The 17,715-nt window shown below is 35.0% G+C and overlaps 2 protein-coding genes across 8 annotated transcripts in view; both read right to left on the reverse strand.

Annotated features, from left to right (window-relative positions):
• Positions 1–198: 198 nt before the first annotated feature.
• On the reverse strand, positions 199–11,869 carry LOC115918026 (LIM and SH3 domain protein 1-like). Its single transcript, XM_030972227.1, has 6 exons — positions 11,399–11,869; positions 10,616–10,700; positions 7,060–7,144; positions 5,533–5,648; positions 4,300–4,455; positions 199–3,050 (listed from the first exon to the last, which is right to left on the reverse strand). Exons 1-6 carry the CDS (start codon positions 11,440–11,442, stop codon positions 2,907–2,909), a joined length of 630 nt encoding a protein of 209 aa, XP_030828087.1. The 5' UTR covers positions 11,443–11,869; the 3' UTR covers positions 199–2,906.
• Positions 11,870–15,142: 3,273 nt separating this feature from the next.
• The window catches only part of LOC592472 (LIM and SH3 domain protein Lasp), a 32,443-nt gene continuing 29,870 nt past the window's right edge, over positions 15,143–17,715 (reverse strand). For all 7 annotated transcript variants that reach the window (XM_011682125.2, XM_011682124.2, XM_011682126.2 and 4 more), the window contains one exon: positions 15,143–17,574. In XM_011682125.2, coding sequence (XP_011680427.2) covers positions 17,356–17,574 — 219 coding nt within the window. In that variant the 3' untranslated portion in view covers positions 15,143–17,355. The remainder of the gene's footprint in view (positions 17,575–17,715) is intronic.

Genomic DNA, 17,715 nt, shown 5'->3' on the forward strand with positions numbered 1-17,715 from the left:
TACGCTTCAAATATCTGTATCTTATAACAAAAAGCTAAGTGAATACTCATAGGACCTTTTTATTGAGCTCTCTTGCACTTTTTCTTTTCCTTTGTGACTCCTAACTTGTCGGCATTTCCCTCCTTTTCCTCTTGAGCCTTATCCTCATCTTCTTAAATAACTGAATGCAGTGTACATTACACATCCACTAATGCACAATTGAAGTTAGTTCAATACCATTTATTGAGTGGTTACTTTGACATGATCAGTGAGAATAGCATCAAGAAACAAATGAAGAATTCTATGTTAGAATTCCATATTATCACAGAATAGATTGATAAAATTTTATTTGGCCCAGTATTCTTTACACATGATATAATATATCAATTTAGTAAGATATGATCAAAAGAATTGCTTTTTTAGGGATTCCACATACAGCTATTTCAGAACCGAATTCCATGAATTCCATGACTTTGAAAAACCCATTTTTGCCTTTTTTCCTCGACCAGATAAGTACCATTTTGGTATGGGTTGCAGCATCCAAGCAGTGTACAAATACAAAGCTCATTGTCTGTTCAAACTGGAGGACTGCAATAGCCACACACAGCACATACCCATGATCAATCAATGTCCATCACTTTCCAGCTAGTTTTTCCATGACCATGAGAACCCTCTTTATTTTAGTTACTGCCACATTCAATCTAATGGCACATTCTTTTGTATTGTTCCTTCTCAAATGTGGTGTTGTTTGGTGTTTTACAACCTTTGGCCTGTTAGATATGATTTTATTTTGGTATAACACTGTTTTAAGAAGCTCTATTTTTATGATGAGCATTTCTAGCAAAACATACAACTGCATAACTCACCTGTGAAGAAGAAAAAACCCACAAGTTCATAATATACCAGACATTATCTTATTTTGTCTATGTACCAATTTTATCAGTGAAAAATGTTTAACCATACTTCTTTATTAATATACATGTAAAGCATATTTTTTTAGTTACAAATGTATGATATCTGCTCTTTATCTATTTTCATGCCCCTTTTGCATAATTTTGGACACTCTATGGCCCTTATTATGTACATGTATACCTGGCCAATTATTTCTAAAATATCTAAATTTGCTTGCCTATCAATATTTGTTCTTTGCCTTGAAAACGAAGATATTAGCTTGGCTATCATGCTTGTCAATTCCATTTCCTCACTACCATTTGGTAAGAAATAATAAAACATAAACATCTCCCATTTTATATAATTGTATTGTATACATGCTCAAATATATGTACAAAAACAATGCTTTTGAAAAGTAACCTAATTACTTTTAAGTACAAACAAGTCATTCATATGTTTTCTAACTTAACAACAGAAAATAGCATAATGATCTACTTCTACAAATGTTCCAACATTTTACACATGAATCCCTAGAACAGAGAGCTTTGCATTGAAGGTGAAATCATTAAATGATATAAACATACCGGTATCTGTTAACTACATCAGTGAACAAGAGCCAGACTTTTACACATACTTTTATATGCTAAAACAAATCCCTGCACTTAAAACACAAGGAATGAAACAAATTATATTGACATTTGACAAGACTGACAATAATATAAAAAATTAACGGTATGTTGCATTTGGTAATTCTTATGTTCATCATATTTATGTAAGACACTCCTAATATCAATCAGAGTTTTTGAAACACAAATAATATCACAGCCATGTTTTTACCTTTTCTAGATTTATGTAAAAATATATCACGGAAATGATAATATACACACCAATTAATTCCCTTCTTTACCAAGTTAAACATCATTATAAGCTAGCTAGTAGTAAAAAGGGTGACTACTAATAATAATTGACATTAAACAAATTGAGGTAAGTACCAGTAAAATGGAAAGCTCCTCATTTTAGATTTACTGAACTTGGAATGTTAGAAAAAGAAAGAGAAACAAACAAATAAATAATATTCTAACCGATATAAGATAGGCTCTTTTGCATTTAACAATGGGAGATAAAGAAAGATAAGATTTATCAATATTGTTTATATTACAAATAATATCAATCATTTCAAGAATGTAATTAATACAGATTGTGAGATATTTCAGTCACATTTGCTTCATTCGGATAGGAGTTAGTTTTTTTACGGCAAAAATGTGATTCAATTTTGTTTTTTTCTAGTTTTTCTACTATCGCTAATTCTATTTCTATGTCAGTAGAGATGATATCATTATTCTAAGTTAATATCCAAGTATCTACATTCAAACAATGTATATCATTCTTAAGTTTAGGTGAGATATAATGTTTACATACTTTTTAAATTTAAGAAGTCTTTTGTTTGCAGTTACATGGTCCTACTTGCAAGCTTCAATTCAACAACATTCACTTACATACCTACAAGAAGGGTTACAAGAAGTCTTTGCTACGTTAGTATACAAGTGTACATCCCAAAAATAATTCTTTCTTTGCAAGGCACTTGGTGACTTTAATGTGAAAATGGTCATCTGCCACTGTGTTCTCATACATGAATATAACTTGTTTGCAATTAATCACAAAACACATACCATCGATTCCTTTTATATATTCACAAACATGTCACTATGCAAAAGCTAAGACTTAATATAACTTATAAGACATCTAACTACTGATTTGCTAATACTAATCCATTGTTTATTGAAAAGAGTCAAGAAATTATTGTTTTTATCAATCAATTGGCTACAGTGCACAATGGTCTTGAAAATCTAATATCTACACATGTAGATAGTCCAACATGAATCAACACAATTATATGTATCTATAATGTTGGGTAAGTAAAGATTGTTTGATGCACCTTAAACAAAGCTAATGCATTGGGCATTCTTTTTAATTTTTCTTTAAATGTTTTCAATTTCAATTTTGCTGACCTGTAGATTAATTGCTTCACCGGCCTATTAAGATGCTTCAACATAGTTTGATGGAAGCATACCACTTTCACCTGTACGTTTGACAGTGCCCTGCATCCAACCTGCATCAATGACTTCAGCATTGATGATCATGTCTCCCTCCAGGAAGGACACCTCGTCTTCATCTGCTGCCTGTCATGTCCAAACAATAACAAAATGAAGAAGAAAAAGCAATAAAGCAAAGAGCCTGTATGGATTATTTAGGGTTGGTTGAACAACACTTGCTCCATGTAAAAGTCTAAACTCAACACTATATTTACCACTAATCCTACCCCTATCCCTAAACGTAAACTAAAACCCAACTGCAATCCTATCCTCAACCTTATGTTTTTGACAAAATAAATCCTGGGGCAGCTGTTCTTGGGTAAATGTTGGGTCACTGATTTTAAGACGAGACAGAAAAATGGTAAACAAAGTTCCAATGTACATAATACATGGTTCTACACTAGCCTTTTGGAAAGGGGTCTGAATTGAAGTTTTTAGAGTGTGCATGTGTGAGTCCTATGTAAAACCTCAACATTTATGGGGTTCAGACTTAGAGTTTGGGCACCTATCTGTCCTAGATGCCTGCGTGTTAGTGTCAAGCCAGGCATAGGTTTTTACCAAAGTTTTCTACTTCATGGTTTCCCTTATATTACTTTGGGGATACTTTTTGCATTCAATTAAGGAAACATACAATTACATAAGCTTCCTTCCCCTAATACCTTGTCCCAGTACAAGTAAAATCAAACTGTAAACAATAAAAGAGGTACAAATTTAAAATGGAAGATGATTAAATATATATTCAACCTTTCCATGCTACCATGTTTTTCAGCAATTGTCGTAAAACCATCAAGAATTAAATCTTGACTTAGAATTCTTTATTCCAACTTGAATCTGCACAATAAAGCAGGCAATATAGGAACATGTACTTGTTTCTGTGTTGGCCCAAACAAGGTTGCTCAAGATTTGCTGCCCATGGCACAGATGTGCTTTTGCAAAACATTTGCCACTCTCCACCCAGGTAGGAAGTGAATATTACTTTGGATTGGCTTGTGTGCACTTGTCAAATACTCCCCAGGGAGCGGAGCATGCGAACTATCATGTGCAGATTACCAAATGAATCCAATAACTGGGGTAACAATAGTTACATAACAAATCTATTATCTAGTATTAGGCACTAGACAAAAGTGATTACTAGTATTATTATTACTATTACATGTATTATCATATGATTGTTATTATTGTTGTAGTTGTTGTCATCATCATTATTATTATTAATATTCATATTATTCATTATTATTGTTATCATTATCATCATCATTATCATTAACACTACTATTATTTCTATGACTATCAATTTTATAAACGGGTTAAAAGTGAGATGAGAAGGGAGACTTACAGCGTAGTCATAGACTGCCACATACTGTGGTCCGGATGAAGCGGCAGGAGGAGGAGGAGCAGAGAGCTGCTGGGGAGGGGGTTGCTGGACAGGTGCTGCTGGCTGGGGAGGGGGTGGCTGGTATGGGGGATCAGCCCGCCCAGCTGGAGGCTGATACTAGGTGGAGAAAAAGAAAATAGATGTAATCATCAACTTCAGGGAGAATTTCATAGAGGGAGAGAAAGACACTTGATGATATCTTAATGCCACTTAAATAGCACCATTGGTCTCATGATGTAGTTCTATTAAGCCTGGTCCACACAACACAGTAAACTGCTTTTTCAAATGTAAGAATTTTACTCTTTATTAAACAGATTAATAATTGCACATAAAGCCTTTGTTACACACGGGTCTTTTTTCACCTCTATCTGCCATTCATTTACATGTGGATTTCTTTAAATCTTGCCATAGCACTCAGTGGAGGTGGTTTAGAGAGTCATGTTTCAACGAGCCTTTAGTAAATGGATGTCATACATTAGATACATGTATATCTGGGATGTTTGTACTGGCCCATTTCAATCATAAAAATGGAAGACAAAATCTATCTTACAACCATCCGATATGCATAGCATGTGTTAATAATCACTGCATGCAAGGACATCTTTAATTCTCCTTATTGCATATCATAAGCTTTTTTTTAATCCTAAACATTTCATCACTCTTGGGGGGGGGGGGGGGAGGGGAAGGGGGCATGCAAATGAGTAACTTCTGGTGTAATTGCTCATGCACATCTTTGATATTGTTCATCTTTGACAATATTTGGATAGATGCATCCATGCTAGCTAACAAAGAGTCTTTCAAATCCTGCACCGACATTCTTCAAAACCAGTCATGAGAATAATCCATGTTTAAACTCTGATCAAGAATTTTCAAATTTATGTCAAAATTCATGAATGCAATATCCCACCCGAAGGAAGGCTAGTTAGAAAAGACACATATAGACCTCAGTATACCTCAGATATCAGTATTAAGAGCCTATATGCTAAAGGGATAATTCTAGTGAGGAACTGAATGAAACATGGGTGAAGAGACTTTTCTCTATCTATCTACTCAACATTAAATAATTATGTTATTTACTTTCCTTCATCAATCCACAAAAGTGATACAAGTTACTACAATGTAAATGATTCTAATCCTTTCTGAGAATGATGGAGACAGTCCATGCGGTCAGTGGAGTTTATAAAGGCACTTTACCTGCTCGGGTTGAGCATATCCCATACTTGGGGGAGGGGCACCGGGGAGAGAGGCTTGGCCTTTAAGTAGGGATGGGACATTTGATTTGTATGTCACATCAGAAGCCTGGTGAGTATCTGTAAATAAAATATCAACAAAATAAAAGCAGAATTGAGTATTGTGTAGATCATATTTTTTAATAGAAGACTTTCAGCTCCAATACAAAAACTGGATTGCATGTGGTTAAGTCACAATATCATAGGAAAATGATGAGAATTGTCAAGTTCATTGTCCCTCTCATTGTGACTTAACCAAGTGCAGTGAATATGCACTCGTAAACATGAATTATTTTTACACTAATACATCCAGATTGGAGCAATTGCCTGATCACCAAATTAAATAGTATAGTATCAATGACTGCTTTGAGAGAAATAGTTGTTTTTATACGCTCAAGGGAAGGTTAGAATTGTGCTATTGCCCGAGGCGTGCCCAAAAAAAAAGAGTCAACTTATGACACCACCTTGGCCTTTATTTAGTTTATCTGCACGGTTGTTTTTTATGAGTGTATCTTTGAGAGTAGACTAAAATAAAAAATTAAAAATTTTTGTCGAAGACTGGATTCAATCTCTTGCGCACCAACGATGATATGACTAAAATCACCGCCTTAGACTGCTCGGCCATCGCGCGCTGATACAATAATTATCATTTTTTTCTAATGTATACATTAAAATGGATTGAAAACGGCTTCACGTGCAGGATGCCTCGCGGCAGCTCCATTAAATGGGCCCTTCTTTTACTTTTGCAATGCATTGGCACAAACTTAGATCAAGATCTATCGGCAAATGTTGTTTTTGGAAGTTTATTTTCGTCTTCATGTCAACAATGCAAGATAAAATTGTTGGTAAGATCGATCGAGATTCAATTGTATTGAAATTACCGACCAATTCATCGGGCATTCATCGCACACATACGGTATCCTTGATCGCTCAGACCATTTTTTAACATGTCAACCTATGGGTATTTCACCGAGACTGAACTATTTTCCCGGTAACCATGGTTACTGGGATTTTAGAACTATTTTTTAGAACTATTACATGGGTTTGGAATTTTAACGGGAATTTTACAGGAAAAGTTAAAGTTTATGAATGCAATTTCGACCAATCAGATGGCTGGATTTCTTAAGTGAGGTATATAATTTACCCTATATATATATATTGCAATAAAGGTTTAATGATTTATTCTGAATGATTTAAAGTAGATCAATAGCAATCTCCAGGAAAAAAGTAATGGCGATAATCACTACTGGATTGGATTCATAATATGGGTAGCATATCATCATTCCAAATCTTTAAAATATATTCAGTATAGGACATCGAGAGAGAGGATCATAGACTAGTTTACAAATAGTGAATGCTTTCAATATCTCCTTCATTATGAATTACAACAGAATTAATAAAATTGCTTTCATAAAAGTCATCATAAATACTACATATCCAATTAGGTACAGTGTATGAGCCAGAAGGATCCGTATAAATAAATTATTCTTACTTTTCTTAAGTCGTAAGCTTTCTGGATCATCGGACACAGTGGTGAACTTCCCCAAATTCTCCTTGTGCCCTGAAGCGTACGCCAACTGCAAAAAAATAAAGGGAAGAAAAAGATATGTACAGATTCATATAAGCCTTCAAATTCCCCAACTGTTAAGAAACCTTGTCCAGCATAATAATAATGATAATAATAATATTGGCATTTATATAGCACTCTTACAGACATACATGTGTATCACAGCATAAGATGTAATTACATTATTTAGGTGTGCCATCGGTAATCAAAGAATTATTTATTTATGAGATTAATGAAAATATATGTCCAAATAATGACCACATAAGATATTTGGAAAATTGGAAAAGTTGAGTGAGATGTGTATTATCTCTATAATCACATCTGATGATTTGAGCAAGTTTTGAATGGGGGAGGAGGGGGGGGGGGGCAGCGCTCAAAATACACGGGGGCGGTGGGCGATTCGCCCCCGTGAGCTCCATAATCACCCCCGTCAGGTTGGAATTTTGACTGCGCGCAGTCGAAAATGATGCCTCCGCCATAGAGCAATTTAAACAAGTTTGGAGTTTAAATCTCCAGTTGTTCTTGAGATATCATGATAACAATCTCAATGTATGGAATTTCATAAGTTGACCTCTGTGACCCTTGACCTTTGACCTACGTGCTCCAAAATCTAATCAGATTGTCTTCCTATGGTGATACACACTATCATTAAGTTTGAAGTTTAAATCTCCAGTGGTTCTTGAGATATTATGATATGGTGATACATACTATCATTAAGTTTGAAGTGAAAATTCTCCAGTGGTTCTTGAGATATCGCGATAACGATCTCAATGTATGGAGTTTCATAAGTTGACCTCTGTGACCCTTGACCTTTGACCTACGTGCTCCAAAATCTAATCAGATTGTCTTCCTATGGTGATACACACTATCATTAAGTTTGAAGTTTAAATCTCCAGTGGTTCTTGAGATATCATGATAACAATCTCAATGTATGGAATTTCATAAGTTGACCTCTATGACCCTTGACCTTTGACCTACGTGCTCCAAAATCTAACCAGATTGTCTTCCTATGGTGATACACACTATCCTTAAGTTTGAAGTTTTTACATCTCCAGTGGTTCTTGAGATATCATGATAACAATCTCAATGTATGGAATTTCATAAGTTGACCTCTATGACCCTTGACCTTTAACCTACGTGCTCCAAAATGTAATCAGATTGTTTTCCTACAGTGATACACACTATCACTAAGTTTGAAGTTTAAATCTCCAGTGGTTCTTGAGATATCATGATAACAATCTCAATGTATGGAATTTCATAAGTTGACCTCTGTGACCCTTGACCTTTGACATACGTGCTCCAAAATCTAACCAGATTGTCTTCCTATGGTGATACACACTATCCTTAAGTTTGAAGTTTTTACATCTCCAGTGGTTCTTGAGATATCATGATAACAATCTCAATGTATGGAATTTCATAAGTTGACCTCTATGACCCTTGACCTTTGACCTACGTGCTCCAAAATGTAATCAGATTGTTTTCCTACAGTGATACACACTATCACTAAGTTTGAAGTTTAAATCTCCAGTGGTTCTTGAGATATCATGATAACAATCTCAATGTATGGAATTTCATAAGTTGACCTCTGTGACCCTTGACCTTTGACATACGTGCTCCAAAATCTAATCAGATCGTCTTCCTATGGTGATACATACTATCCTTAAGTTTGAAGTTTAAATCTTAAATGGTTCTTGAGATATCGCGCTAACAAACTCAATACAAGGAATTTCATAAGTTGACCTCTGTGACCTGTGACCTTTGACCTACGTACTCCAAAATCTAATCAGATCGTCTTCCTATGGTGATAAATACTATTCCCGAGTCTTAAGTTTAAATCTTAAATGGTTCTTGAGATATTGTGATAACGGTCAAACGGGACGGACGTACGGACGTACGGACGGACAACCCGAAAACATGATGCCTCCGGCACCACCTTCGGTGGCGGAGGCATAAAAACCCCCCCTCGTGGAATTATAAAATAAAGATTATCTTTTCTGATATAACTTTAACACAATATTGAGTATAAGTTTTCAAACATTAAACCAATGAAATGGAACTTAGATGGCGCTTTCTCTCCAATCTCTATGAGTATTACCGATACAAACAACGGAAGCTCGCAGTGCAGCTAGAGCGGTCGTCAGCACTGGCTATACTGCGCGGGTAGGACCGGTGTGCACGCTGATGCCCAATATCTGCTGGAGCTGGAGACGATCGCGCAAGGACTGAAACATAAAGCAGTTTTTCGTTGTGAAAAGTGTGAATTCTCTGAAATCTGGTGATTCTAAAAGACCATCAAATAATGTAACTCGACCAGTAAATCAATATTGAGAAGAAGAAGAAGACCAAAGATGTTGCAGGGGCGGATCTAGGCGGTTTAGGGGGTTTAACCCACCCTCCCCCCCCCCCCCCCTTGGGCTGCCAAGTGAAAATGCGATGTGCATAGAAAAATGCTGTCATGTGTCCAGACCTACACAGTATTAGTAGATGTCAGTAGAAGCCAGGAAAACATCACTAACGGGGGTTCCAAAAAGCACCCCAAAAAATCGCCTCGCCGCCTTGCGGCTCGTGGACGATGCTCTGCATGTTTGTAGATGCCAGGAAACATCACTTACGGGGGTTCAAAATAGCAACAACAAAAATCGCCTCGCCGCTATGCGGCTCGTGGACGATGCTCCACATCGTATTTGGGTTACCCCCCTCACCCTTAGCAAAAAGCTAGATCCGCCCCTGTGTTTTGGAAGGATATGGTAAAGACTAAAAGTAAAGAAAGAATGCAAATTAGGTTGCTCCGAATAATGAGGAGGAAATTATGTGCAGAACGGGAAGAAATGGAGAGAATGTCATCACCGGGATAAAAGTCAATAACAGCTATGTAACAAGTAAATTTTTTAGAGGGAAAATGCCGACTTAATAATAATAATAATAATAACTTATATCGCGCCAAATCCACTCTGTGGAGTGCTCAAGGCGTGTGTAAACAGGAAAAAGGATCAAGACTTAATAAATGATAATGATAAAATACCAAGGAGTTTCATGGGTACCAATTCAATGGAAATTTGTATTAAAATAAGAGCCCCCTGTCAGCCTTCTCACGGGGGCTCTTTTTTTTTTGGAAGAGCCCCCGTGGACAAAAAATTAATTTGAGCCCTGGGGGGGGGGGGTAGTGTTGTATCCAGGCCTTCACCTTAGGAAGGGGAAAAAATTTCCATGTGCAGTCATACAAAAGCACTGCAGTAAAATATGGTGGTTCAACCCCCCCCCCCTCCCCATCAAGTGTCACATTTCTATAACAAATTTGCTCTCAGCGGCCAATCAAATGCAATGATTTCAGTAGCTTATAATAGTTATTGCACTTTGTTATTGATAACACGTTTTATGAAGCAGGGCCGAAGTGTGAATGAGCAATAGAGATGGTACATTCCACATCATGTAGAGTTTGTAGACGTATCCTATAAATAGAGAACATCCTTTATGAACTTACATTACTTTGGTTTTTGGTTTGCTGGGAGAGACGACGGTTCTCAGGTGTGTCAGCTACAGAAGTAAATTTAGTGGTTGGGTAGTGGCTGCATGAAGAAAGAAGAGAAGGATCATGGGTTATTATATAATCTACAGTATATTTAGAGTCATCTAAAAATCACAAAACAAATTGTCCATGTCATTTTTCCATTATTCCTCAGAACAGAACAGCGTTTTTAAGTGCAAAATGGTGATTTAGTGCAATGTCTCTTTTGCAACATAATTCTTTATCTATTTATTTCAAAGCTGTAACCCTAAAAATTTACTTAAAGAGCATGTTAAGTACATCTGATTAAGTTGAACATATTCTTTCAGCTCTCCCTCCTTCACTTATCTCTCTTCTTTTGTGTTCCCATGTGACAGTATTTTAACACAGAAATGTCATATGACATGAATTATTTTTTTCTATCAAATCTCCTGCAACCAATCAAAACTTTACCAACAAAAAGTAATCTTTGATCAATCCTATGTTACAGATAGACACAATGCATGTTTAAGATACAATTCATTTCAGCAAGATTGTAAGTCAATTTTTATGTTACATGTCCAAGCTAGGACACAACAACAGTGGTGGATCTGGGGGAAGGGGATACAACTAGCAGTACCCATCCTTTTGAATCCCACTCTAGTCCCACCATTTTTAATCACCTATAAACTTTTGTATTTGTTTCCCCTCCCCCTTTGATGTACCTCTGCTAGCTTTGCCTTGAATGGTTTGTGGTCTGTAAAACTTAATGATACTCACGTATTACAGTAGGGTAACTTGTTGTACCCCTTGTAGTTCTTCATATTCAATGACAGGCCGCATGTTTCACACTTGAAACATAACTTGTGCCAACTCTGAAAATAAATTATGACATAGGTAATGGATTATAATATAGCATAGTCTATCATAATATGACTTTATAAATTACATTGCTATCTACAACAGATCTATGCTTGTTTCAAATGTACTGTAGAAATAAACTTGATTCCCTTCAAGTCTGGGAGAAGGCACGCTGTTTTGTTCCATTGGAACAGCATACACAGTACATGCAAGTACATATTTGTTTTACATGACCACAGAATATTATCTGATAACACAGTTCCGTCATATACTTACAAATAAAACAAAAGAAAGGTTTCATATGTTGACATCTTGTTTTGGCTGCATCACTATAAAATCAATTTCTTCATCAATAACAGCTTCTTTGGAAAGCTACGGTTACAGTAATAACTTTTACAATGGTCATTAATTTACAGCAATAATTTGGACATTCCTAAACAAATAAAATCTAGAGGCTTGCAGCGGTATAATGACAGTTGCTCCTGTTAATTGGTCAGTAGTAATTTCCTACACTAACTGAATTCCTAAAATCCACCCTGAACCCAACATTACTCCTAATCTTTAGAACCTACACTTATGACAACAACTTCTATGATAATGTGAAACAACAGTTAGTTTGCAAGAGCACTATAGAAATGACTTTATTGTATTGTATTGTGTTGTATGACAAAATATGAGGAGATCCTTACTCGCATTTATGTGTCGCATTGACTTTGTCCCATATGAACCCTCATCGTAGTTAGTGGATCATTGTTTATAACATCAGGGTTTTGTCAACTTAGATTCTAAAACTATGATGGTCCCATGTGAACATAACCATTATCACTCAGGAGATCATGGTTCTCTTATACCATGAACTGAATCCAGAATACAATCTACCGGTAGTAGATAAGACCTGGAGTACACATTAAATCACATTACAGAATTAGTTTAAATTTAAAATGATCAGTTCTGCTTCCTGACTTTATATGGTCATGTTGATTCCTTTCAAGAAAATGAAAAAATGTGGCTAGGAGGTATCAATAGAAGAAATATGACTTACATAGGTTACCATGACTTTTTCGGAGCATTAATGGTTCATCATTCAACTTCTATTTTATTACTAACAGCCTGAATTATCATTTATATCCAAATTAAATTTTTAACATAAAAATATTTTTAAAATGTAAACATTTATTTAAAAAAAATTCTTGCCCCCAAATCCCATCCTCAGACAAAATAATTTGTTAATCATTACATGACATATATTTTTCCAAAATAAATTATTAGAAATTTGCCAAGCGGTCCACAATCAAGGAGTATATAGAGGGAAGTCTTGAATTTAAAATTAGGCCCTTGCACATGGAACGTACGACATTATAGCTTTCATTTTTGCCTAATTTTATGTCTATATACTCAACAGTTCCTCTTTTTTTTTTAATATAAATTTTCGAAGTTGCGATCAATCAAACACAAATTGGCAACACTGTGACATATCTTGCGAGGTCCTCTCCAATTTTCTCTGTACAGAAATTTTCCTAAACTTTCATTTTCTTAGTTATTAGTGATGGAACAGATATGTTTCATACAGGTTTTGTATATATATACAATTATTGCAAATATTTGTTTTTATATATATATATATATATATATATATATATATATATATATATATATATATATATAAACAAATATTTTCAATAATTGTATATTTGGTGCATGTAGGAGTGAAAATTTTCTAAAGGGGAAATAGAAATTTCTGATGTTTGTTAAAGTTCAGAATAAATGGGAGGGGAACTTGCAAGAAACATCACAGAATTGCCAATTTGTTGTGTTTGACTGATCGCAATTCTAAAAATTCATAACTTTCTTACTTCTAATCAAATTATGCTCAAAATGTCACTGGCCTCACTGTTTCTCTCATTTTCTGCTTCTATTAAAACCAACCTGAAATCAGGGTAGACTTCCCCTTTAAAGTATTTTTAGCTACTTCCTCTTATCCTACAAACACTTCATCCCTCCTCCCCTTCTTCCTTCCTTGTTCTAAACATCCTTCTCTCACAATAAATAATTCCTCACAGTATTACAAATTTGCAAACAAACTCCTTACATGGGCATCTGTTAAGAGCCAGAACCGTGTTAACTCTGTATTTAAGAATATGAGTCAATGCCCTTCTGGCATGTACATGTAGTTAATGTCCTTTTGGTTCTTCAGATCATCTCAATTAAATGCTTGTGAAGTGGCTTTGCAATGATGAAAGTCATGTTAATCATGTATACTACAATTACATACAGGGCAATGACTCGAGTTAGTTTCACTGTGAGCAATAATGACTTTGTATGATGTATCATTATCATTGTTCATACAGTAAAACCTAAAAGACAACTTAAGGGAGACAACTTAAGGCAAGGTCTTTCAAGAGAAACTAAAAATGTGGCCTTTATAAACAGATGATCTTTCTATACAGGTGGTCGCTAAAGAAGGTTTCACTGTATATACCATTTTGTCTTGTCAGAAATTTCAGTCACAGTGCATTGTATCTAGACTTTCATGATAAACAGGTCTTGAAGCAGTTAGCACCAGGGGTGGTATTCTAAGCATGATTTTATTTTATCTTTGATTAAAAAACGATCTGTATTCTGAGGCCAATTGATATCAGAGATCTTATCTGAAGTTATTTTAAGTAATTAGGACCTGGCTAATTACTTGTATGTTTTTAGATCATACAAGTAATTTTATCAATAGTCACACTAAAGCCAACGTATCATTTTAGGGAAAGATGCGGGAATATGATATCCTAAAATATTTTAAACGAAAGGCATATAAGAGAAGTAATTTTCAATAGAAAGAAAAAAACCCACCGTTAAAACAAATCAAAGTTTTCCTTCATGACTTTTATACAGCCACATAGTATGAAAGTATGAAGTATGCCAATTATAAAAACTGACCTTCTTCTCAGCTTTCATTTAACAAATCTGTGATAAGTTTCTATTTAAGTAATCACTAGTAATCAGTATGTGAAACCAAAAGACAAACAACTATTTATTTAAGAGTGTGGTCATAGAACATGCTTGATGCTCTCATTATTAATATCAAGCATAGAAACTGAAATTAGGTTGCCAACCCAATAAGGTGTGATTCCACATTTACTTCACCAGTATTTTGTCAAGTGAAGGGTTTGGGTAAGGATTGCACATGGGTTTTAGGATAAGTTTAGGTAGAGTGTCCAGGGCTGATGTCAGAAATACAGTTTGTGTAGGAAATGATCGCAGAGCAAACCGTCGCAGTAGCATGTATCATTGTCATACAATCCCCACGCATCATATCCTCAATAAAATGAACCCAAGATTTAGGAATGTTTGGCCCTTCAGCATCATAGAAGTATGAGAACATGATTGTACTTGAAAATGATGGATAAGTTGGAAGCAAGTTTTTCAAGTAAGTATATATATCCCCAAAGGCAGCCTTAGATAGGGTTAACCTGTCTTTGAATGATAGCATCACATGGCTTTAAATATTTAGCTTCCATGTGCTTAGTTATCATCTTTTTCATTCAACCATACAAACATTCACATCTTCTCAAACAAGCAATCATGAGCTCACATGAAGACATTCAAATCTCAAACTGTGTTGCACCCCTCATCAGAACAACCCCTCAACAGAAATAAAATCTTCACACATTGTTACAGTTGGGTAAAAATGTAATTTAATGTATACTTTCTCTAAAATCATGATTTAGCTGTTGTCTCAAATTATACAATTTGTACTCATTCCATAGTTTTGATTATGGGATACGAAGAGTAAATAATACATAGGTACATAAAATGAAATATATCTTAAACTCAATGTCATATGATACTAGCTCTCTCCATTCAATGGTTTAAAAGCTTCAGATGTTAAGTAATAATGTTAGTACTACACTATTCTTTTCCTTCTATTCTGACTCGATTTCAAATTGAGTTCACTTATGAAACACTATATTATGTGGTTTTACTAAGGTAATTGGCAGTATTATTTCTCGATTCCTCACAATGCAGCATTCTCACCTTGGCACATGATACACAGTGAATTGTATGCATAGGTCACCTTGATCTTAAATTAGATTCTACTCAAAATTAGTGACTAGCAGTGCCTTCTCTACTCTGTTTCTGAAATTTTAATGTTAATTCTTAACAATGTTGGATATCATTGTACATTTCCTTGTGAGATTCTCTTGTGACATAACAATCTACATTTGCACTAAAGAAATCTGTGGAAAGAAGAATGGGAGGGGGGGGGGAGATCTGCACTATTGTATTGACTTCCCAAATCCTCTTGTTTTTTGTTAAAAACTGGGATTGGATCAATTTTGGGTTGATCTATATTTACAAAGTACACCTAATCTTCAATAGCATTGATCACAAAATAAATGATATGTTATTTTAAATTCATTGTGAGATTTGAAGCATTGTATCACCTTGTCGTTAAATACATACAAGCAATACTATCTAACCTAAATATCTATGTACATATGGAAGCAAGAGAGACAATAACCAACAAAATAAAGTATGAACATCTACACATGAATCAGAGAAAAGAAATCACAATATGCATGCATGATAGCCACTCGTTTATGGAAGTAAAGCATGCTGGAGTTTGAAGGAAGAATGGTAGTACTAACAAATGAGGAAGATATTTTTCAGAATAGACAGAAACCAAAGAAGAGAAACAAGTGATATAGCTTTTATGACAAGCCAATTCTCATAGAGAATGTGATTTCAAATTACATAGGACACACTGCCCGATAGTTTACACAATTTGAAAAGGAGCCTAACTACTCTTGAAATTGAAAATTTGAGTGAAACAAAATAAAACAATGGTAACTTCTTTCCTGTGGAGCTATTAACTATCAATTTAAAAGAGAAAGAGATGTAAAGCCAATCCATCCACAGACATTACCAATATTCTTTTTTATTTGTTGCTTTTCATACTCCCTCTTCATTAAGTAAGAAATTCTATCTAGACAACAAGCACCCTGTTAAAAAATGACTGAATTTGTTCTTTGCATGTTCTTAATTAAATAATGCTGTATGAATATTGAATACTATAGGAATATGTATCTAACTCTATATTATATATGTACAAAAATAAGTCAGAATACAATGGCTGCATAGGTCCAATGCAAATGCGATGAACTTTATTACTTGTGAATAATTACAACTACAATGGCAAGAAATTTGTGTTTTCGCTTGTTTTTCAACAAAAGAGCTTACATTCAAAGAAGCAAGCAGTTCCAAATATTTTGCATATTGAATGAAATGATTAGATGTTTCTATAAATAACCATCCATAAGAAGCTTGCTCTAGCTAATATGCTTCATTGTGCATGACGAGTCTTCTTAAAAAAGATTTATGGAGTCCAATACCAAAACTGGACTACGGAACTTTCCGTTCTCAATAACCCATAACTCACAACTCCAACCTACTTTATCTTACAACACATAAATGCACCAGGTTTCTGTTTCAATACACAGTGAGTACAGATACATACTACATGTATGTGAAATGAATACTGTTTTGGTAGTAAAGGCATGAAATGTTCCTGTAAAAGAATATGCCATAATTATGTGCTGAGTATATTACTTATTGTAATTAGGCAGTGACTTATCTTTACGATCAAGTCAAAGACTGTATAAAAATGAGTTGCAGGTAAGTTCTGAGTTTAAATGATCAATGCTATGAACCAGGAATAAAGTTGTTCTGTTATAACTGCTAAATGCTTTCTTCTAATTGTTATTTTACAGCTAGTTTATATCTCTTCTCACTAACATTTGTATTTATGATGAAAAAATCAAACAGAAAATTTCCAACGTAAATGAACATTGTGAAGTATAAGATGGGCACATGGTAAAACTACTCTATACAGGCTGTACATAGTTGGATGGGAGCATGCCCTTCTGGCCAGTTCTCTCGATCGTTCCTGTCATCCATCCCTCGTCGATGTGTTGCCAATTGACGACAAGGTCACCCTCTTTGAACGAGACCTCATCTTGGTCCGCAGCCAGGTAGTCGTAGATAGCACGGTATTTATTGGGCTGGCCAGCGGAAGGCGGCATTTGTTGCTGCTGCATCTGTGGCTGTTACATCAAAAGAATAAGAAAAAATAAGATGAGGTACAATTCCATATATGCAGTATGTATCATCAATAACAATATTAACAATAAGGTAGCTTATTAAGTAGTCAAATGGCACAAAAATATGTACCCAGGGTGCATTTA

This window comes from Strongylocentrotus purpuratus, unplaced genomic scaffold (genome assembly GCF_000002235.5).
Source record: "Strongylocentrotus purpuratus isolate Spur 01 unplaced genomic scaffold, Spur_5.0 spur5_scaffold_6, whole genome shotgun sequence".
NCBI classification, from domain to species: Eukaryota; Metazoa; Echinodermata; class Echinoidea; order Camarodonta; family Strongylocentrotidae; genus Strongylocentrotus; species Strongylocentrotus purpuratus.